Source organism: Sparus aurata, chromosome 6 (genome assembly GCF_900880675.1).
Source record: "Sparus aurata chromosome 6, fSpaAur1.1, whole genome shotgun sequence".
NCBI lineage: Eukaryota > Metazoa > Chordata > Actinopteri > Spariformes > Sparidae > Sparus > Sparus aurata.
The window spans coordinates 18,240,177-18,262,925 of NC_044192.1; the positions used below are offsets into that span (position 1 = coordinate 18,240,177).

Consider the following 22,749-nt stretch of genomic DNA (forward strand, 5'->3'; position numbering starts at 1 on the left):
CTTGGCCAAGAACCATCTTCTATTCAAGTTTTGTGGAAATCTGATCAGCAGTTTTGTATGTAATCCTGCTAACCAGCTAACCAACAAACCCAACCACCCAACCAACCAACCCAACCAGAAAACAGATTGAAGCAGGCGAAAACATAACCTCCTTGGAAAAGGTAATGAAAATGAGACAACTAGAAAAGCCCTACATTTCTGGTAACCTTAACCCTAACCCAAACACTGTTACTAGTTTAACACGTGTTGAAATGGTGAGGAAAGTTCACGTGTAGGTGGAAGTTGAAATGTAAACATGATAGGTTAAGACTGAATGAGGCAAGGACTTCAGGTTTCAGTGGAAATTGACTGCTTTGAAACTGATGAACTCACCTTGAAGAGTCAGTTAAAATAAAATTGCTGAAAGGAATTGATACATTAGTTGAGGAGAAAGACCAAAAATGATTTAAGCCATATTTGAAATGCATTTCCAGAGACAAATGTCCTGTAAACATTATGAACATATTATGAAACGCTACAGTTTGTAATTAAAATATGGCTCACATTTAATAGAAGCAGCCTAACAGAACACCCAGTTCTAAATTGGTTTCTTTGACTGAATAAAGCATGCTGTTGATGGCTGACACTTTGAATATCCCAAGTGGTGAGACCTTTTCAAACAAGCTCATCAGCATTTAGCGTGCCTGGCTTGTCATGGCAGAATGATTTCTGTCTGTCAGACACTTTGTGTCGCTGCCCCATGGTCAGCCTTGATATTTGCCTAGTCAGACCATCGATCGGCCCCAGTGTTTTTCTTCAGTGCCTTGGCGTTTTGGTGGTGGGCTACATCACAGACACCTTGGCATCTTGAGATTCGATTGGAGTGCGGTGGCCAGGCCTTCAGACTGGATTGGGGACTTGGGAGTGAGGATAATATTGCTGACATTCACAGAGATCTAAAGGTTTGTGAAAGACAGACGATGGAACATTTGTTCGCTTGAGGGCACTGAAGTTTCTTGCCAGCACAGAGGTTCTGGGCTGAATATAAAGCATGTTTTTCTTTGTTCCTCAGAAATTGCCTTTTTTTAGCAACTGAAACACATGGTTAAGTGATCATAAAGTCTTCCTCAGCATGATGCAAAATGAAGCCTTGTTTTTGCGGCATAAGGTGCTGCCTATCTCAATGCTTATTAGTGTCTTCTACATAAGAGTGATGCAAAGCAGTGCACAGATGCTAGTCCGCAGGGCCTGTTAAACATGCAGACTTTTAGCTAACAGTGACGTACATTCAGAAAGGTCAGAAAAGGTTGTGGCGTTTGTACGCTGGACAAAGCAATGCAGGCAGTGTCATATGCTGCCTGGTTATTGTGGTGGTTTATAACTTTTTGAATGTTCCTATCAAAAAGAGAGAGCACTTGAACACAATGTATTCCCATTGGTAGGGGTAGGATGCATTTAGAAGAGAAACTGAAATTAAACTACAAGTCCCTGCGGATGCTTTTCACAAAGAGCTGTTTGACTTGTATTCAAGTATTCAGAAGTTGTACATATTTCTTTTGTCTCTTTCAGTTGTAATTCATGACACTAATGAGGTGCAGGGATCAAGCCATGTGGCTGACCACATGGTCAGACCATTTATTAGCAAACCGTCAATGTATAAAGCTTCTGTCTGACAGGAACTTTTGAAAATGTCCAACCTGTACATGTCCATCTCATTTACATTCAGTCAAAAAACTTTCTGTTGCCACCTGCTGTGGCATTTTTCTTTCACTGGCTATTTTCTTTGTCAATTGAACTCACTGAAGTCATTTTTTTACGAATAAATTGCATACCGGCATAAATTGAGATCCAAAAAAAAAAGATCCCAAATAATTGCATACACAGCACAACATGCTTAAAACATGGAATTCATGTCTGAACATTTCATCATAAACAATTATTTCTGATAACGTTATAAATCTCTGACGAGAAACGTAACCCTGTTTGCTACTGATGATAGCTATGACAGCTATTTTCAGCAGGCCCAATTTTGTCACATAGGTCAAAAATCTGCCAGTCGTTATTGTTCTAATTGTAGTTCCTCATTTGTAAGACACCAAGCATTATCATCACCAAATGATAAGTGAAGTCTGACATATCCAAAATGTCATCATTCCTTAAAAATCAGTCCGATTAATGTCACAAGATTTTGTACTTTGGTTAATAGCGAGATACAAACTAGGTTATCATGTCTGTTTCTGTGTAACTGCTGAAGGCTCATTTCTTTGTGTTTTTGTGTTTTATTCTTTCACTATCAGTCATTTTTGTTTGTTTAAATTGTTCACACCTGATAAAATATCCCAGTTATTCTCCCTAATCCCCTTTTCTGATGTCTAGTAATCACAAACAACAGGCACTGCTTGGAATTAAAATTGTGCAAATAAAAATGAATAGGAATAATATTTTTAATCTTGATACAATAAAAATGAGAGTGAACACTTACATTTTTAATACAGGCCTCGGATATTGAATTAGCAGGTGTTGTTTCTTCTAAAGCCGAGAAAGATTTAGAATGATAATGTAGCTAATGCAATATCTCAGATATGTTATTATTATTATTTTTTCACCAATTTATAGTATTAATTTACAAAATGAGTGGCCTTCTTTTATCAAATATGTTGCATCACGACCCTGCGAGCGGATTCTTCCCACAGGAGGCTGTGGAGTGTGCCCGTCAAATGTTCAAACATGACTTTCATCCTCCTGCAGCTGGGAATCTACTGTTGGTGTTAAATGTCACATCTACATATGATTGATCTGATTTAAACTTTATCTTGTGTTGCACTGTCGCTCTGAATCAAGATCAGGCAGAGGGGTGTGATTACAATGTAAGAAGGGGATTTATTTTTAGATATGGGGCAAAATGTTGGGCGCCAGTGGCCATCTTATCAATCGCTTAGGATGTGAGGATCGAGTCAATGCTTAAAAGATGTAGGCTGTCGTCTTTGATGTTATTAGTCTGTGATTGTCTATAATTCAGTTTTGCTAACTTGTTTATCCTGTATTTTGTCATGCTGATACACTGAAAACATGTCAAATCAGTTTCAGGTGTACTTCCAAGCAGGTTAACATATATGCCTTGGTATATTGGTGCATAACAAACATATAAGTAAAGATGAAAGCAAGTAAAAATAATCACTGGAGTTGCCCTGTTGGTAAACTATTGTGGCTGTAGTCTCTTAACTCCCTCATAATGAGACATACGCACATACACAAGTCAGTCACAACATTATAAAGGACTGACAGGTTAAGTGAAGAACACTGATCATCTTTTTACCGTGCAACGTTCTGTGAGGAAACCTTGGGTTCTGGCAATCATGTGGATGCCACTTGACATGCAACACTCCTCCAAGTCCTGTTGCAGACCATGCACACCACTGCCCCCCTCAGCAGGACAATGTATCCAGCCACAACGCAAAAATGTTCAGACCACAGTAATGTATCAATTCCTTTCAGCAATTTTACTAAAACCGACTCTGCAAAGCAAGTTCATCAGATTCAAAGACATTTAAATTTTCACTAAAACCTGAACTCCTTCCATCATTCAGTTGTTTCTCAAATCAGATCTGAAAGAGCGTCTGCACTTTTATTTGTAAGTGATCAGATCGGATTTATGTGTCCAGACAACACCAACGTATTTGCATGGGTTGCTGTTGTTAAGACGCAGGCGTCGGTCTCTGCGTTCGCTGATGATGTTGCTTTAGCAGGAGATATGGATTATTGTGCATTATTATGCTCTTGGAAAAATCATGCTGTCGCAGAGCAGACAACTTATTTCAGTGTGACTGTCGCTGGACTGTTGTTCTCTGTGTTGTCTGCTAGTAGCAGCGTAGATTCTGCTACATTTTTATGACTCGGGACTTGATGTTGCCATTTATGTCAGATTTGTGTGTGTGCAGCAAGTAACAGAAAAGACACTTTGAAATCCTTGCAGCCAGAGCGTCTGGACTGAGACACATCCTTAGACATCTCATTAGAATTGCATTTCATTTGTTATTTTGCTGTCCAAACTTTCTTAAATGAATATTAATCTTGAAACAATCTGGATTCGCCAAAAAACCCTTAATTAGCCATAGCCTTGATTCCCCTGGTCCCAATCTGATCGAGCGTCAACTGGATGTGCCAGAGCAAGTTCAATCCAGGTGGACAACTCGCATACAACAGGACTCAAAAGGATCCACTGCCAACGCCCTGGTGCCAGACACCACAGAACATCCCCAGCTTCCAAGCCTCGATGGGTCAAAGCCAAGTCAATCCATATTTGGAGGGGTGTGTTTCAAGTGATATCCACATGAATGTCTTAACCCACGGTTCCCTAGCAGAACATTGCTCTGTAATGAGAAGGTCAAGGTTACTCACTGCATGATCACTGTATGTGTTATTAGCTGCTGGCTGCAGACTCCATTAACCAACATCTCTCAGGAATCACACCAGTAATACATTCAGACTTTTAGAAATATATGGGAAACTGGTTGGAATGAGAAAAGAAATGTATCTGATGCGGTCAAAAACAACCTGGAACTACTTTGAAATCGCCCCTTAGTGCTCTATTAGGACAACATACTGCATTTCATAAAACCCAAACACCCAGTCAGTTTGTATATCTGTGATGTGTTTCTGCTATAGAGAAGAAGCACAGGCACGCACACACACACACACACACACACACACACACACACACACATACACACACACTCATTCTCTTATGCCGATTACAATATTTTCAACAATTTGGTTGAGTCCTTTGTTGAGATAGACATGCAAATTAAATGAATTTGCTCCTGTGTCCTCTTGAGGGATTTTCTGAAAAGCAATCCAAGAGGCAATTTTGAACCATTCAAGTATGAGTCCGACAACAGGGTGGGGGCACCTAACCAAGGTGAAGAGGTTTGGGACCTCAGTGAGCTGACTAAAGAAAATGGAAAAGATTAAAAAAAAAAAAAAAGAAGAAGCTTAGGACTTAACTGCTTTATTCAGCTCAGTGACTTTCAAACAGTCTGTGTTCATTTGTCAGGGCTGAATAAGTCTGTGTAAAGACTGTTGTTGCTTGAGTGACACCTGGATTGTTCGTACTGGCAGCGACGACTGTCAGTCATTATGTCCTCAACCCCTTTGAACTGCTTTCCTTCCCCTCAGGGCTTTGAAATGAAATGTAGACTTTAAAGGGGCTGTAGAGATACTATGTTCAATCATACTCTCCTCTGTGTGAAGCAATAAGACTCTTGGAAAATGTCTGAAAAGACTGTAGTACTATTGAGGAAATGCGATTGTTGATCTGCTGTTTTGACATTCAAGAAAACAAGTTAACAAAGCAAAACAAAGAGGAGACGTGCAGCAGTGATATGAGGGGTTCAGTGGATCTGGTTAGAGAAGTAAAGGCAAAGATATGGAGGGAAAGTAAAATGCCAGGGAGAGGAGGGTCATGTGCCTCTGATGGAGTGTTATCCTCCATAATTTTACAGATTACTGTCATTAGTACACAGGCTTCAGGAAGCGGTCAGATGTCAAATGTGCTCTCCCGTGAATTACACGATCTGTTATGCCACTGAGTGGTAGGGTTGGCTTTGCAGCACTCCTTGACCCGGCACATCTAGGTCATTTAATAGAGGAACCTAAAAAAAGAGCTGACACACAGTCAGCAAAGCAAATGACAATCTTGACCCAAAGGTCACTGTTTCAGTTTGGGTTGGAGTCCATCGATTTTGCACATCAAGTCTGTTTACGCTTCTTGGCAAGCACTAACACATTATGTGTAAAAGGTTTTTTCAGAGTCTGTGTGAAACCTCCTGATTTGCTTCAAGTGTACAGCATCAAGTTCAGCTGCTTAAATCTTTATACAAATTACACAACTTTGGATCAACACAGTCCAATTTTGTGTGCAGGTGATGTGCCACTGTTGTGTGGAAAACAGATGAGTCCAATTATTATGCATAAAATATGTCTGGTGACTAAATCTAAAGAGTGAGAAAGGTGCTTGTAGGGTGGTCAGTGAATGGGTCAAAAAATAACAGGACTGTCATCGATGTTCGATTCCTGTGTGAAACCAACAGTCAACGTTGACTCATTCTCATTTTTAGTCTCGAAATGTCATCTTTTTCAAACATGACCAAGCAGTCTTGTCCCTAAATCAAACCAACTGCAACTGTTACATGTTTATTTTGTCACACAAGGATTTGTGACAGCCTGACTATGAATGATGATAAAGGTCACCTGACAATAGTCCTGCTCTCCACAAAAGTTAATTGGAAGCAGTGGTCAATTACCTGTATGCACACCAATTGGAAGTCTAAAGTTGTGTTTCTTCCCAGATAGCACACACAGGTCTTTCAGCCATTGCTGTGACAAATAGAAGTTATGTTGGAAAGATGTTGCATGTAGAGTGTTTGCTAATTGGGAAGGTGTTTCAGAGACATTAGCATTAGGTTGACATCTTTGCAACACCTTCCCAATTAGCAACACTCTACATGCTACATCTGTCCAACATAACGTCTATTTGCCATGCTGTCTGAGAGGCCTGTGTGTGATGTTGAGGTTGTACACAGATTGATGCGTTCAGGTGGCCCAGACTTAGCTGTCGGTGGTCGAGTTGTACTGTGTAGGTGCTATTTTTAGCCAAGAAAGAAGACTGTGTAGAATTGAAAAGACATTCACCATCATTTCTTTTAAATGAGCATTGTGAATCCAGTTTTTATAAGAGTGCAAGTTTAGTCAGTGCAGTTTTAATAACACTGGGGAAGTGAAAGTTTTGGCAATGGTTTAATTCCATTTTCCAATTTCTGTTTTTCTCTACGCTCAGAGAAACTACAATGCCCTCGGGGATAAGATAGAAGGCATGGTCTTATGGTCATGTTATCTGTAAGAGAGAGAGACAGTCTCTGTGCCTCGCAGACATTGAAAGACTGCTGTCATTATCAACCATCAAGTAAATATTACCTTTGAAGTCATTTTACTTCGCTGCAGCCAAAGCCGGGATGGTCCCTGCAGCGTTTAGCTCCAAAATATCTCTTGGTTCAATTCTGAAAGCTTGATTGAATACTCAAGCTTTGATGGATGCTATTTCTCAGTTCTGTTTGCTACATTTTTCTTCCTCTGAAGTATTACACAAGAGAAATATGCTGCATATGTCCTCTTCATATTCATGGGAGCGTGCGGACTGCAATCGAAATTCAAACATGCATTAGCAAATATGACCAGAATGACCCTGAAACGACAGCTGGGCTGGAAACAGCAGCAGTTCTATCGGCTACTCTTGTATTTCAATTAGCACTCGTTGCAGAGTCAGTACCAGGGTTAGTTAGGGTTAGAGGAATCCTGAATTTAAAGGACATATGTGTGCGTTCAGCTTAACAGGCATGGACAGTAAAACTTGTTCGGTAATCATTCGTGATAAATCTTGTCTCGGCACCCATAAGCACAATGATGATAGTAATAATAACATCAATATTATCTGGCATAATTTTTTATGTTCTCTAATGTTAGATTTTGACATGAAAATTGAAAATCAATTTTGCAAGGTGCATTTTCATCACAAGGTCCGATCCTAAAACTACCGCTGTGCTGTGCTGCATACTCAAAGTTGTTAATATTGGAACCTTTTTGTCTCCTCTGCAGTCTGTGTATGAAGAAAGCTTCAGGCCTTTTTCACCGTTATCTGGCAGATGACACAGTGCAGTTACCTGAAAGGAATAACATTGAGGAATATGAGTAATATGCAAAGGCTGTCTCATAAACAGTAAACTTGCTACTTTTGCTTGTGTTGCAGATCTCCAGAAGTCAAGTGAAACAACCTACAGCAGCAACACAGACAGCCTTTTGAAAAGAACAAGAAAACGTAAAACAAATGGGAAAGTTATATAATACAAAATAATCAGCATTGTAACTGTTAAAGGGAACATATGCAAACAGACAGTTATAAAACATGGGCTTTAAAGACATGCATTTTTGATTTGATAATGTATGACATATATACTTAAGGGTGTCCTGATAAAACAATGTAGACAAATCAGACACTGACATCATCTTGTTAAGACATACTATATCTGATACTAGACTTGCTTGTCTTCAACAGAGCTCTTTTCAGGAGATTTTCCTGTATTGTCATTCTTCAATTTAATATTAATAATGATTGTTATAATGTAAATGTGGCTCCTTCTGTAAATGTAGCTTGTCCCACTGTGTTCACTGGTTACCAGTTGCAAATATTGGTTTAGGCTTGAGGCTTCTTGTGTTTCACTGCTGTGTCTATTTGTGCGATGTTTTGTTAAACTGATGGTTGAATAGAAAATAGCTTGACTGGTGGGTTAAGAGTTACTGCTTCTCTTGCACACCAGGAAATGTGGTAAATTGTAGTGAATCTGTCGTAAAACAGGGCTGTTTGCAGTTTATTTAAATCCAGTACAATGGTTCAGAGTGCTTAACTGCCACTTTGTTCCGTCAGCTGTCCTCTTGACTTCTGACAGTGGTGTTCAGTCTCCTCAGGAGACAAGGGGCTATTGCCGAGGCAGATGTTGTTGTTTGTTTCCATCTCAGGACTCGGACTGATCATTTGTTGGCTGTTTTTCTCAGGGAGAAAAAGAATCTGTTTTTCTCTTCTATCTCCCTGTGGGCAGCAGTTCTTCACTTTTCTCCATCAAATTTTCACTGTCTTCGATTTATCTAGGTTGACTATTTCTCTTTGATGTAGGAGTCAGTCAGTCTGAACTTTGCCTCTTTTAGACACGGTCAAATCCTCGTCACCATAAGTTTTGAGTATGTTCTTGCAACATTTCATTATAAAACATGTATTAATTTCATTTGCATATTTGGCACCTAAAAGATATTTCTCAAATGATGAAAGTATGAAATAACATCAACCAAATTTCCAATGAGATGAAACTTTACCACCTCCTTCATTACTTTTACGTTTGTGATTCTACATGAGCAGCATTGCCTCCACCAGCTCTCTTCATTCCTCCCGATGTATCTGCAGCGCACCAGGTCGAGCCTCGGCGAAGGTGTTATCACCATCTGTAAAAGGGCATCTTCTGCGACCGTGGGGTGTTTTCTGTTTGACAGACTCGCCTGTCTGTTGCAGTGGAGAGGTAAATCTTATCTGGACACTTGCAGTTTTGCTCTTCTCTGTTTCATGCCTTTGTAAGTTGGATATCTTTTGGTTTTTGACCGTTGGTCAGACAAAACAGGAAAGTTGAAGATGACACTTTATTCTGTGAGAGAAAGTGTTGGGTAGTATTTTAACTGTTTGCGTTTTGCGCCTGTCAGTCCCATTCTTGTGAATGCGATATCTCAAGAAAGAGGTCAAAGGTCATAGTCCATGTGTTTTGCCATTCCTCAACAATTTATGCAGTAGCCTAATTATGGCAACATTTTTACACAAATGTCTGACAAGATAAAATGATGAAGTTATGACAATTTACATTTAATAGAGTAAACCATGACTGAATATAACTGACACATGAATTGATTTTGAAGATAGATGTTCGTTGCATGTCTTATATAATTGTAACACAACAACTTTATTGCGCACAGGCTCTGAATTCTGCTGATTTGATGATCAAGCCTTGTTTTCTAAACATCGAAGGTACCATTCAGCATGTGAAATGGGCTCAGGAGAACAGCTTCATCAAGGCCTCAGTGTTATTTCATTTAAGGATTAATATTTGACGCATTTGTTGCCGTCTCCTACGTCGATCCACCAGATGATGTGATTCATCAAGAACCCCAAAGGAAAAGATGTTATATATCTATGTGTGTTGGGAGTTAATGCCCCCTCCCGCCCCCCCGCCGACAGAACCACCACCACCGGTAGCTCGTGCATACAGTAAGCTTTACCCGTGTCAGGCTTGACTTTGGTTATGCTGCCTCTCCAGTTCAGCTGAAAACAGGCCTCTGGTGCCCAGATGTATTCAGCATATTTGCAATATCGTCCCAGAGTGCCTCTTTGTGCTGGTAAAACATCTCTGCTTTGAGGCGGAGAGCTCTCTTGGTGTGGTGTCTTCAACACCAACACTGCCAGCTCCCCACTGAAGAGAAATTTACTCTTCTTTTGTCTTTCACTGAATTGCTGCTTGTGAGGGAAATTGCAGTAAAAACAGATTAGGAACGTGTACACTTACAGCACAACAAGACACCCTGTGTATCCCTTAGAAATGTAATTCGTCAGAGGAAAACAGGATTGGGGAAAAATGCTTTTCATTTTCGCAAAAGAATACTGAAAATGTTTGAATAATGTTCTCTTGTACTTGAAAACAAAAGCCATATTTACATGTATGATAGCTTATGATAATCCTACTTATTAGAAATCGTACACTGGCCCTGCACGCCTACGTTTCAAGCCTGTATCTGGTTTATTTTGTCTAAATATGATAATACAAATCCTCAATCTTTATTTCTCTTTAACCCTAACCGTACCTTAACTGCAATCACTAAACAAATTCCAATTAGCAGACCCAGATTACTTGTTTATCTTTTCAAATCACTGTGGCCTTCACAAGTCTGATTTCCTTATGTGAATTTATTTAGTTGATTAGAATTATAAAGACAATCAGCACTCTTGAACAATGTTTCTTTGTCCATCCATCCATCCATTTTCATCCGCTTATCCGGGGCCGGGTCGCGGGGGCAGCTGCCTGAGCAGGGACACCCAGACTTCCCTCTCCCCGGATACTGCCTCCAGCTCTTCCGGGAGGACCCCAAGGCGTTCCCAGGCCAGCTGGGCGACATAGTCACACCAGCGTGTCCTGGGTCTTCCTCGGGGTCTCCTCCCGGAGGGACATGCCAGGAACACCTCCCGAGGGAGGCGTCCCGGGGGCATCCGAAACAGATGCCCGAGCCACCTCAGCTGGCTCCTCTCGATGTGGAGGAGCAGCGGCTCTACTCTCAGCTCCTCCCGGGTGACAGAGCTCTTCACCCTATCTCTAAGGGAGCGCCCTGCCACCCTGCGGAGGAAACTCATTTCGGCCGCTTGTATCCGGGATCTTATTCTTTCGGTCATGACCGAAAGTTCATGGCCATAGGTGAGGGTAGGAACGTAGATTGACTGGTAAATCGAGAGCTTCGCCTTTCGGCTCAGCTCTCTCTTCACCACGACGGACCGATACAAAGACCGCATTACTGCGGCCGCTGCACCGATCCGTCTGTCAATCTCACGCTCCATCCTTCCCTCACTCGTGAACAAGACCCCAAGATACTTAAACTCCTCCACAGGGACCGGCAGTACAGGGACCGTACGGCCCTTAACAGAGGGCCCCCGACCCCGTACTCCCGGAGCACCCCCCACAGTATGCCACGAGGGACACGGTCGAATGCCTTCTTCAAGTCCACAAAACACATGTGGACTGGTTGGGCAAACTCCCATGAACCCTCGAGCACCCTGCGGAGGGTATAGAGCTGGTCCAGTGTTCCACGGCCAGGACGAAAACCACATTGTTCCTCCTGGATCCGAGGTTCGACTATCGGCCGAATTCTGGAATAGACTTTCCCGGGGAGGCTGAGGAGTGTGATCCCCCGATAGTTGGAACACACCCTCCGGTCCCCCTTTTTAAATAGGGGGACCACCACCCCGGTCTGCCAGTCCAGAGGCACTGTCCCCGACTGCCACGCGATGCTGCAGAGACGTGTCAGCCAAGACAGCCCCACAACATCCAGAGACTTGAGGTACTCAGGGCGGATCTCATCCACCCCCGGTGCTTTGCCACTGAGGAGCTTACGGACTACCTCAGTGACTTCGGCTTGGGTGATGGATGGGTCAACCTCTGAGTCCCCAGCCTCTGCTTCCTCTATGGAAGGCGTGTCAGTGGGATTGAGGAGATCCTCGAAGTATTCCTTCCACCGCCCGACGATGTCCCCAGTCGAGGTCAACAGCTCCCCACCTCCACTGTAAACAGTGTTAGTGGAGGACTGCTTCCCCCTCCTGAGGCGCCGGATGGTTTGCCAGAATTTCTTCGAGGCCGACCGGTAGTCCTCCTCCATGGCCTCCCCGAACTCTTCCCAGACCCGAGTTTTTGCTTCCGAGACTGCCTGTGCTGCCGCACGCTTGGCCTGCCGGTACCCGTCAGCTGCCTCAGGAGTCCCCCGGGCCAGCCAGGCCCGGTAGGACTCCTTCTTCAGCTTGACAGCAACCCGTACTTCCGGGGTCCACCACCGGGTTCGGGGATTGCCGCCGCGACAGGCACCGGAGACCTTACGGCCACAGCTCCGGACAGCCGCGTCAACAATGGAGGTGGAGAACATGGTCCATTCGGACTCAATGTCCCCAGCCTCCCTCGGGATCTGGTCAAAGCTCTCCCGGAGGTGGGAGTTAAAGATCTCCCTGGCAGAGGGTTCTGCCAGACGTTCCCAGCAGACCCTCACGATACGTTTGGGTCTGCCAGGTCTGTCCAGCTTCCTCCCCCGCCAGCGGATCCAACTCACCACCAGGTGGTGATCAGTTGACAGCTCAGCCCCTCTCTTCACCCGAGTGTCCAAGACATACGGCCGGAGGTCAGATGACACGACCACAAAGTCGATCATTGATCTCCGGCCTAGGGTGTCCTGGTGCCACGTGCACATATGGACACCCTTATGCTTGAACATGGTGTTTGTTATGGACAAACTGTGACTAGCACAGAAGTCCAGTAACAAAACACCACTCGGGTTCAGATCGGGGAGGCCGTTCCTCCCAATCACACCCCTCCAGGTAACACTGTCATCGCCCACGTGGGCGTTGAAGTCCCCCAGGAGAACGACGGAGTCCCCGGTTGGAGCACTCTCCAGTACCCCTCCCAGGGACTCCAAGAAGGCCGGGTACTCTGCACCGCTGTTCGGCCCATAAGCCGAGACAACGGTGAGAGTCCTATCCCCGACCCGAAGGCGCAGGGAAACGACCCTCTCGTTCACCGGGGAGAACTCCAACACATGGCGGCTGAGCTGGGGGGCTATAAGCAAGCCCACACCAGCTCGCCGCCTCTCGCCGCGGGCAACTCCAGAGTAGAAGAGAGTCCAGCCTCTCTCAAGGAGTTGGGTTCCAGAGCCCAGGCTGTGCGTGGAGGTGAGCCCGACTATTTCTAGCCGGTACCGCTCAACCTCCCGCACCAGCTCAGGCTCTTTCCCCCCCAGTGAGGTGACATTCCATGTCCCCATGGCTAGTGTCACCAGCCGGGGATTGGGCCGCCGGGGCCCCCGCCCACGACCGCCACCCATATCCCTCTGCACCGGCCCCTTCTGAACCCTCCCGCCAGTGGTGAGCCCATGGGAGGGCGGGCCCACGTTGCTCGTTCGGGCTGCGCCCGGCCGGGTCCCGTGGGCAGAGACCCGGCCACCAGGCGCTCGCCTGCGAGCCCCAACCCCAGGCCTGGCTCCAGGGTGGGGCCCCGGTGACGCCGATCCGGGCGACGTGCACGTCCTTGGTATTCTTGTTGTCATCAGGGGCGAGTGAACCGATCTTAGTCTGACCCATCACCTAGGACCTGTTTGCCTTGGGAGACCCTACCAGGGGCATTAAGCCCCGGACAACATAGCTCCTAGGATCATTCGGGTGCTCAAACCCCTCCACCACGATAAGGTGCCGGTTCAAAGAGGAGCAATGTTTCTTTGTGATTTGTTTATTCCTTTTTGGCACTGACAAGCTGTTTCCAAGGTTACCACACAAAGAGGTCATGTAAAGCTAATTCCAAATCATTTAAAATCTTTAATCAAACTGCCGTTCAGTTTTTCGAGTTAGAAATCAAAAGAACTTTGGTTATAGCGTGCCAGTAAATATCTGGCCCACAATTTGACATGTCAGCAGTGAACCTTTTAATAAAATAAATGCGTTCATTGTAGAATGAATCATAATGTGTTGTGTTACATGATGAACTGGTGACTTTCTAGGAAAAAGTAACTCTTAGTGTATAGTTGTGTTGTTTTTTTTTGGGGGGGGGGGGGGGGGGGTTAGAGTTCTTTTATAGCTCTAAAAATACTCAGTACAGTTTAATTTATTTATCCAGGGGCACATGTGATGTATTTGCACAGGGGAACCGTGCAGATGTTGCTTCCCCGGGCGAGGAACCTGGAAAGAGAGGACACCAGCACATCCTCCTCTTCATGTACAGATTATCCTTCATCGGTTCCCTCAGGACTGACTGCATAGTGGCTACAAATACACAGCCAGTATGAGAAAGTGCTTGCGAGGTGATTAAAGGGCTGTGTGTCAGGGTTTTCCGTGAGAACACATTTTGCAATGCCACATGTGTTTGGAAGATTTCATTGGGAGAAATTCTGGTCAATATTCTTTGTGTTTATTCATCTTAAAAGCAGTTTGTGAGGAGGATTTGATGACCCGAGAATAAGACTCAACAATTAACTATCTTTCTTCCACAGTCACTAAACCTTTAACGCAATTAAAATTGTGTTTGACAGGATTTATTTTCACCGGGCATGATAACCAGAGAGATTTATCTACGTCGCACTTCAACAGATTTTCCCCGGTAACCTTAAAACAAAAGCCTGGCTGTGTGTACGAACACGCGTGCATGTCTTTGGTAATCTCCCACACTGAATCCTAGTTTAATTCATTCGTAGTCATAGGTTGTTGATGTATTCCCTTTACACTGTTTCTGTATAACATAGCACTATAATAACAAGGTTTATTTAACTGCGACATGTGCGTTAGTTCAATAATTAAGCTTCCCTGGAGTTAAACCCATTAATTGAGCCTCCAATGGTTCCCCATGAAACAGCTTTGTCTGCTGTGTGCCTGAAGAGCTTGTGAAGCGCAGCATCTACTCCTGTAGAGGCTTGTGAGAACAAATGAGGAAGGGTTACTGCTGTTCTCCATGTGGACTTAATTTGGAATGCAGCGGTGGCGACTGATCTCCAGGGGACTCGCAGTTTGATTCAATTCGGATTCAGACCCCCGCGATTAGATTATTAAACAAAATCGATGCATCAAAATCTTTTAGTCATGTACACGATTTGTGTTTTTCTCACTGTGTGTTTGCTGCTTTTGAAACAGTGTTTTTGTAATAATCCATATTTATTTTGGTTAAACACAACTTGAATACAGTTTGGCTCATTTCTAAGTCCCTTTTCGCCTAAACTAGATCCTGATAGGATTGTATCCATTTGCCGTTGCTCATGCTCAGCCATCCTCACCAAAAACACGACGCACATGTTGACATCTGTTCAGCCATGAGGACCTGCAGTCTGGTCTTACATAATTGTTGCAGCCGGTCATAATGTCAAGAATTGGGGTTTGATTTCCAGTTTTAGATTTTTAGAGACGTTATCTCCTGCATCTGAAGTCCTGTTTGCACGGGATCATGGAACCTCACGTGATTTCGAAATTACTCCTCTTCATATGAGTTTTGTTTGGCACATTCACCCGGGATGAGCAACATCTGTGTATCCCTTGAATTCACTGACATCATCTCCCGGATATTAAGTTAAAGCTCTGTGTAACACAAACATTTCAGAAGTAAAGCATCTGTTCCCTAGCAGCCACACTGATAATATAGTTTAGAGTTTGTGTTGCCCACTTTCTGCATGTGTTACAAGCATAAATACACATGTTCACCTCATTTAGATCCAGTAACAGATGCTTTGTGGCTGTAGCCTACTTCGAATGACAAACTTTTGTTATTCCTGACCATCGCTGTCATCACTAAGCAATGTCAATATAGTCGTTTCACAGAACAGCTGTTGACTGCTTTTCAACATAATGCTAACCCTCAAAATGCTGTCAAACTTGTATTATAGTTGCCAACACAGCATTCATAATTCAATAAATAAATAGATAGATACCAACCTCAGAGCTGGATACATCCAGTTTTGCCCCTTTTTTTTTCAAATGTTGAAGCAATTTAATCAAAGTAAGGTGAGATCATGTTTTGTTGGTACTTGTAATTTCCCACGTCCATTGCTTTATTAATGCTGCCCTGTAATAATGTTTTCAAACCAGGGAGATTTCTTTCTGTCCAAAAATATTGCCAGTCGTGTGCAGCGGAGGACGTGAAGAAATAAAATGACCTCACTACGAGCCTGTTACTCTGGCCTGTGCCTCAAGTGCTCTCCTGGGCTCCCGGTGGCCTGATGCTGCGGGAGAGGAGTATGAAGAAAATCAAAGAAAAATCAATAAATACACTATCCACAACCCACTACCCAATTACAAGGCCTACCGTGCACAGTTTGTCTCCGAGATTCAACCGCTGGTCTAATTATTTGCCTGCCCTCTGTCCCGGGTCTTCTGTTTGTAGGACACGGAGAAGCTGACCTCACCTTAGAGGGAGGCTCATGAGGTAAGATTGTTGTTTTACTCACCTGGCAGTCACTGTGAGTAATAGGCTTCATGTGTGGGTGCGCAAGTAATAAAGGTGTCCTCGAGGGCGCCCGAAAAAGTTTCAATCAAGGGCCTGTAAAAGTCTTTAATACAGTTGGGTAAATTGTACTTCTTATTACTAATAACTACTTAGTAATAGTAATTACTTAATAACAGGTTAAGTTTGTAAGATTATGTCTATGTGGCAAGAATTTTATCAGCTTGTATACCGTTGTAATGCGAAGACACCAGTAAGTAACAATGTTAAGGGGTCATTAAACCATTCATAAGCAGTCTGAACCAAAAATGCTGTAGGGCACTGCAAATCTGCATGTTCTTTTCTTGGTTAATCAATTAATTGTTTGGTCGATAAAGAATCAGAAATCTGTGGAAAATCATGATTATTTACAGTTTTACGAAAGTCCTGAACCAATGGATGTTCTGCCTGCTTTCATATAAGATAAGGAAAGGCAGCAAATCCTTGTGATTAAGAAGCCGTATCTCCAGAATGTTTTGACGATTGCTTATCAAAAAAGATGCCATTTAATGTTCTGATGAATCTTCTAATTTGAGGAATGAGGTAATTGTTTCAGCTCTAAACAGCTTTAAACACACACACAAATGCATGTAATGTACGAGTAAGAACCGGGTGTCTGGGTTGGTGTATCAGGTTCAGGCCCCGCTTGTGTTGCTTCTGGCTTTGCTGCATCGTCCTTCGACCACAGCGGTCGTGTCCTGCCCTGCTGCTGGGCTCGCACATACTGTTTCATCCGCCTCTTCGCGCAGCTGAGGTGTGATACCAGGGTCACATTCAGGCCTTAGTGTGAGTTAAATGTGTATCAACTACTTTACATGTAAATTGAATAAACAAAAATTAACATCAGTGAGTTTTTGGCATTCAGTTGTAGTTGCTGAACATTTTTAATCAAATCGCAATTTAAGTCTAGAGTGCCCTTGATATTAACTTTCTGAAAAACGTATAACCCTCGAGCATTGAAAACTGTTCTGTTTAGAGAGGACACCAGGGAGAGCAAACCGTCTCCCAGAATATTAATCCTTTTAGAATGAATTACCCTTTTGCATTCCTTTTTTTTCACTCACTTGTTTGGAGATCCTTGTTTGTCTGAAACAGTCAGAAGTACTCGCCCCTTCGACTTCTGCTGAAGAGTTTAATACTCGAAAAAGAACATGTTACACTTGAATGTGCTAATGCAGCTTCTGGCTTGTGTTTCTTTTACAAGGAATTAATTTGAAGTGGGGTTCATTTTAAGTAGATGTTCAGAGTTTAGTCACGTAGAATAAGGAAATAATCAGTTATGAAGGCAGGTGCACAGATGCAGATTCAACTTTAAGAAAAAACCTGATAGTTAAGAGCAGTTTAGAGCAGCACCACAGAACAGTTGTTTATGAAGAGAAAGCCAGAATTTGTGTTTCACCTAAAAACTCTTGAGCCAGCTTGAAAGCTGCACCTTCACATAATTGCCGTCTGGGGGCTTTATTGCAGAAGCTGGTTTTGCTCTAATTTCCATGTTAAACACAATTTCCTCCTGATATTTCCATTCTCCACATTGTAAATAATAATGTCCCAAAGGCATTGAACCTATAGGTCAGGAAACATGTAAACACTGCGGAGGAAATCCAAAGTTGTTTTTGTTGAATGTGGGGATAAAACTGGGCCTCTTGGCCTCCTGGATCATCATAGCCGAACTTCACCAATGTTTTATAGAATGTGAAGCAAACAGATGTCTACTTTCTTCATCCCATAATGAGCTGTAGGATTTCTCTCAAGGATTTCTATGAATGAAGTGAAACAAGGAAAGAAGCTGTCCAGAAGAGGAATGAGTGGCCCCTCTCTCTGTAAGCTACTTTATATTCATTTTTAGTTAGCCAGTTTATTATTGTCCTCCAGGGGTAAATGCAGTGCTTTTAACAAGCCCACCCTGAGTGCATAATGCTTTTGTGCTAGGATCTTTAAAGTGTACCATTAGGCTGTTGAGTCCACTCTTATTTTGTACATCTTGTCTGCAGTTCTGAATTCGTGATCCTCTCTCTGATCCTTTTGTTGTGTAGCTTTCAGCTCCGACGAGCCAAATCAAATATCATTTTTAAATCCATTGTACTCGATAAATTTAAACTAGGATTATTCTGACAAAACAGAATTTACCAGTGAAATATTAACAGCTGCTATGTAGGCTACGTCTGCGCTATTCATTAATTTAATCTTTAATCCTTCATTTAAAGTCTGAACTGCAAAATAAAATGTGATTGTGTGTGTGTGTGTGTGTGTGTGTGTGTGTGTGTGTATGTATCTGCATGGATACGTGCACATCAATATGCAATATGAACCGATCAATGTCTGACTCAAGCTACAAGCCAATGAGGATACACAGATGTTTCTGAAGGAGAGATGCACCAATAATTGATGTTTCTGAAATCACTGAAACTGACAACGTTGCTCCAGCAGACGGCAGCGAGAGGAAGCGTCACTGCTGTCATAATTGGGCTCAGAGACAGATGGTGAAGGAGATGAGAGTTTGGAAAGAAGTCAGCTGTCTCTTATAAAGATTCTATCAAACATGTGTCAGTTCAGCCCACGAGCCTGATTATCAGACGTTCCTGTTGCACCACTTAACGGCAACCTGCCTGTCACCGCTTCCACTTTGCCTCGAAACTTGAACGTCAGCAAGGGGCACGGGGACTCACGCCCTCCCAGGATCTGTCAAGAAACGATGATAATCTTAACAATAGTCTCAACTCTCAGAGAAATGTCATGAATTTGCCAAAGCTTAAGAAAAGATTTATGGTCTAAAGTGCTTTAGGTTATATAGTTATAGGTCTGTGAAAGAGTGCAAGTGGTGAATACTGAAATCTTCATTACCATAATGCCATGCTTTTAATTTTAACTGAGGATTTTTAAACTTCGATAAATGCCGTCCTGTGTCACGACTCACTCTGACTTCTTCGCCCTTTAAAGAATATAACGCTGCCGGTGGATAAGTCTAAAGTACAATATCACATCAGGTAACGATCAACATCTAGTTTATTCATAGTTGCAACAGCAAGATGGTCAAGCAGTAATGAAAGCTGACATACATTTTAGCCAATAAAGCAAATCATTTGAAAGAACTGGACATATTTAGATGCGGCACCGTAGCTGCAGTGTCTTTTATTTTTTCAAGCATTGCTCGACATTTAGCATGCGCCAAAAGGGTAAAAGTAACAGACATTGGCTGTGCATGAGCGGAATAGCAAAACATTGTGTGTAAAAGGTTAATGAGCCGGGAGAAGTGGATTGGTCCCTGTCATGTGAGACTTCCCATCGTTTAAGGGAGCGAGGCAAGTAACGGAAGAACAGCGTGAAGTGTGGAGGCTGAACATTCATAAAGACAGACTGTAGGGGTCTGAGATATTTTGCATGAGGGGTGTGAAGATGGGAGGAAGAGGTTCATGCCGGCTCAGGGGTGGAGCAGCGAGGTTCCCACATGTTATTTTCACTTGTTGTTGACTGGCTGCAGACTTGTGGGATTATCAGCGTGTCAGTGCTTGTGTGTCCTGCTGGGATGTTTCCTCTGTTCGTTGCTTGTACATGTCTGTGTGCATTCAGACACAGAGGGAATGTTCAAGGGATGATAAGTTTTGACTTATTTTTACACGGCAGGGGCAAATTAGCACTGACATTTTTAACATGCACTAAATACATACTTTTTGATTAACAGTTTGTGACTACAGGTCATCTTTTTATTTGACCGAATTGTGCACTTAAATTAGCTCTTTTAATTGTTATGTTTTATTTTCAGTGATGAATTGTAACCAAGTACATTTTCTCATATACTGTACTTAAGTAAAATTGTGGGGCATATGTGGGGTGTCAGTGACCTGTGGGTGGCTGTGGCTCGGGGTAGAGCCTCTTGTTATCAAAAGGTCGCTGGTTCGATTTCCCTGGTCTGCATGTTGAAGTGTCTTTGGGCAAGAGATACTGAATACTGATACTGATACTGCTCCTGATGGGCTGGTCGGCACCTTGCATGGCAGCCACCACCATCAGTGTATGATTGTATGTGTGAATTACTGTAAGTTGCTTTTGACAAAAGTGTCTGATAAATGTGAATATGTACTTTGAAATAAATTTAGAAAGTATAAAAGTCAATGTTATGCTACTTTATCTGAGCCAAGGTAGCACATTTTTAGAATGAATTGATGTGTTGGACATGGGTTTTAAAGAAGCACAGGTGGACTAACTCTGATAATCAGAAACTTTGTCTAAATATTGGATCTCATAATTGGCCAGACCAACAATCAGTTGACCTACGGTACATTATAAACATACTCTATGTATGTTTGCTTTTCATTGCAACAGCCAAGTGCACTTATAAGTTTGCACAAAACCACAGCATACATTACATTAGAGAGGTCGCATCACAATTGGTGCATTTACAGCAGGGTTGTATCACTGGAGAGAGTCTCCCTCTGCAGAACTTGTGTGAATGATAGTAGAAGGGGAGGATCGGGTTGTTCACTTGAATGGATAAAAAACATAATAGAAGTAACCAATGAAAAACATATTTAGACAGCCCATGTTCTAACACACCGTGACACCGATTAGGACCCCCCCCCTCGAGAGATAAAGTTTGCAGACCGCGAGCTAACGTAGTTTTAGCATCCTCAGAAACGACTGCATGACAACAATACATTGCAGTAAATGGGTCCAAATATAAAACCACCATCAAAAAGCCACAAATAATGCTCAGAACAGCACCAAACTTCAGCAACATTACAAATGGGGTCCCAGCACATATTTCGAGGCATCAAACATTTGATATCGTTGCCGGATTTGTCGGAAAAGATAAACAAAACTCACCACTCCAGCTGCAGGCTCGTTGTGGGGGAAGCCCTGTGAGTCGATTACCGAGTGCTCCGCAGCTCAATGATGATCATTACTGTGGGACTCTACTGCAATGTATTGTTGTCCGTGCGGTCGTTTCTGAGGATGCTAAAACTACGTTAGCTAGCGGTCTGCAAACTTTATCTCTCGAGAGGGAGTCTAACACAGTTTCACGGTATGTTAGACCATGGACTAAACTTACACCGGAATATCCCTTTAAAAGACTTATGCTCCAGTAATGTTCATATGGGTGATTTTTACTTTCATCAAAGTTATATTTTGACACAATATTTTTTACTTTTACTCATGTATGTTTTTTTGGTACTTACTTTTTGGTACTTATATATAACACTGAGTAAAAGAAAGTGTACTGTATACTATGGGTCAACCCATTCTGGGCCTGGACGACTACTGGATCATATTTAACATTGATCAGAATCTGTGTTTTTATATTTGACTGCCAACATAAATTGATTCACTACATGCATTAGTTTTGCCCTGATGCACAATTTAATAAATGCAAATTAACCAGTTGCTTAAGTTATCAGGTAAATGAATAACGAAGTAGAAAGTGTAGAGTAAAATTTGCAATATTTTTCCTCCAAAATATAGTGGAGTGGAAGCATAAAGTAGTAGAAAATGGAAATACTCAAGTTATATACAAGTACCTTAAAGGTGTACCTAAGTGCAGGACTTGATTAAATGTACTCAGTTACATTCCATCACCATATATTTGTTGTCTTTTGATATTTTTCTCACTTATCTCTTGTAGGAAAACACAACAACCCCTGCATATCCAATCATTGAGATCTACACTGACGATCTGATCCACATCATGGCCCCCATGAATCAGCACCTACGGTTGTGTGTGCCTGAAGTGTTGCAAGAAGTGTTTCACAGTGGCACGGATATCTGAGGTATGTGAATTACATTCTGTACGGGCTTGCTTGTTGTAGTGCTGGAAATTGGATGTTATTTACATCCCTACATAATCATTATTACATGAAGTTTGCAAGTCAAGCTTAGACTTCATGCAACCACTGCTCAAATGGAAGCCTGATTCAAATGTACATGAGCAGGAAACAAATGTCAGTTTGTTGATATGTAAGATAATACCTGTAATATGATGACAGTAAAATAAAGTGGGTCCGTCTTTGTTTGAGTGCCGTTCAAACACCAAGGTTACACATAATCCTACAGATTTGGTTGCTCATAGTAGTACTTTTGTTGAGGAAGCTTGAGTTATAAACATTTCCTAGTATTGTCATTTCTTCATAATAATTTTCCAACAGCAATATATATTACACACAGATGATATGGAGGCATCGACAGTCAGAACTCCTTCAAGTACATTTAAATTTACAGTATGTCTCTCAATCAAAACAAAAGAAATAAGTCACTATTAAAATCTGTCTGTGTATGTGACTCAAGCAGAAATGTTCACAGATGTGGTTAAGTTTTAAAGTTTCATTCATGATAGGTTTACCATCTTCTCTCTGACTCTCTCCTTGAAGTTATAGCGACAGGTCACCTAATGAAATTCATTCAATTTACCTTGAATAATATGGCAGATTTCCCT

At 42.5% G+C, this 22,749-nt stretch overlaps 1 protein-coding gene across 6 annotated transcripts in view; it reads left to right on the top strand.

Annotated features, from left to right (window-relative positions):
• The window catches only part of tex264b (testis expressed 264, ER-phagy receptor b), a 40,364-nt gene that overhangs the window by 11,615 nt on the left and 6,000 nt on the right, over window positions 1-22,749 (top strand). Inside the window, exons 3-4 of one of the 6 annotated variants that reach the window (XM_030418782.1) lie at window positions 16,227-16,268; window positions 21,943-22,053. In XM_030418782.1, the coding sequence (XP_030274642.1) occupies window positions 16,227-16,253 (27 nt within the window). In that variant the 3' untranslated portion in view covers window positions 16,254-16,268; window positions 21,943-22,053. Of the gene's footprint in view, window positions 1-7,780; window positions 8,103-14,004; window positions 14,024-16,226; window positions 16,269-18,064; window positions 18,093-21,942; window positions 22,088-22,749 lie in introns of those variants that run through there. The other 5 variants (XM_030418783.1, XM_030418781.1, XM_030418780.1 and 2 more) reach the window with 5 other exon arrangements.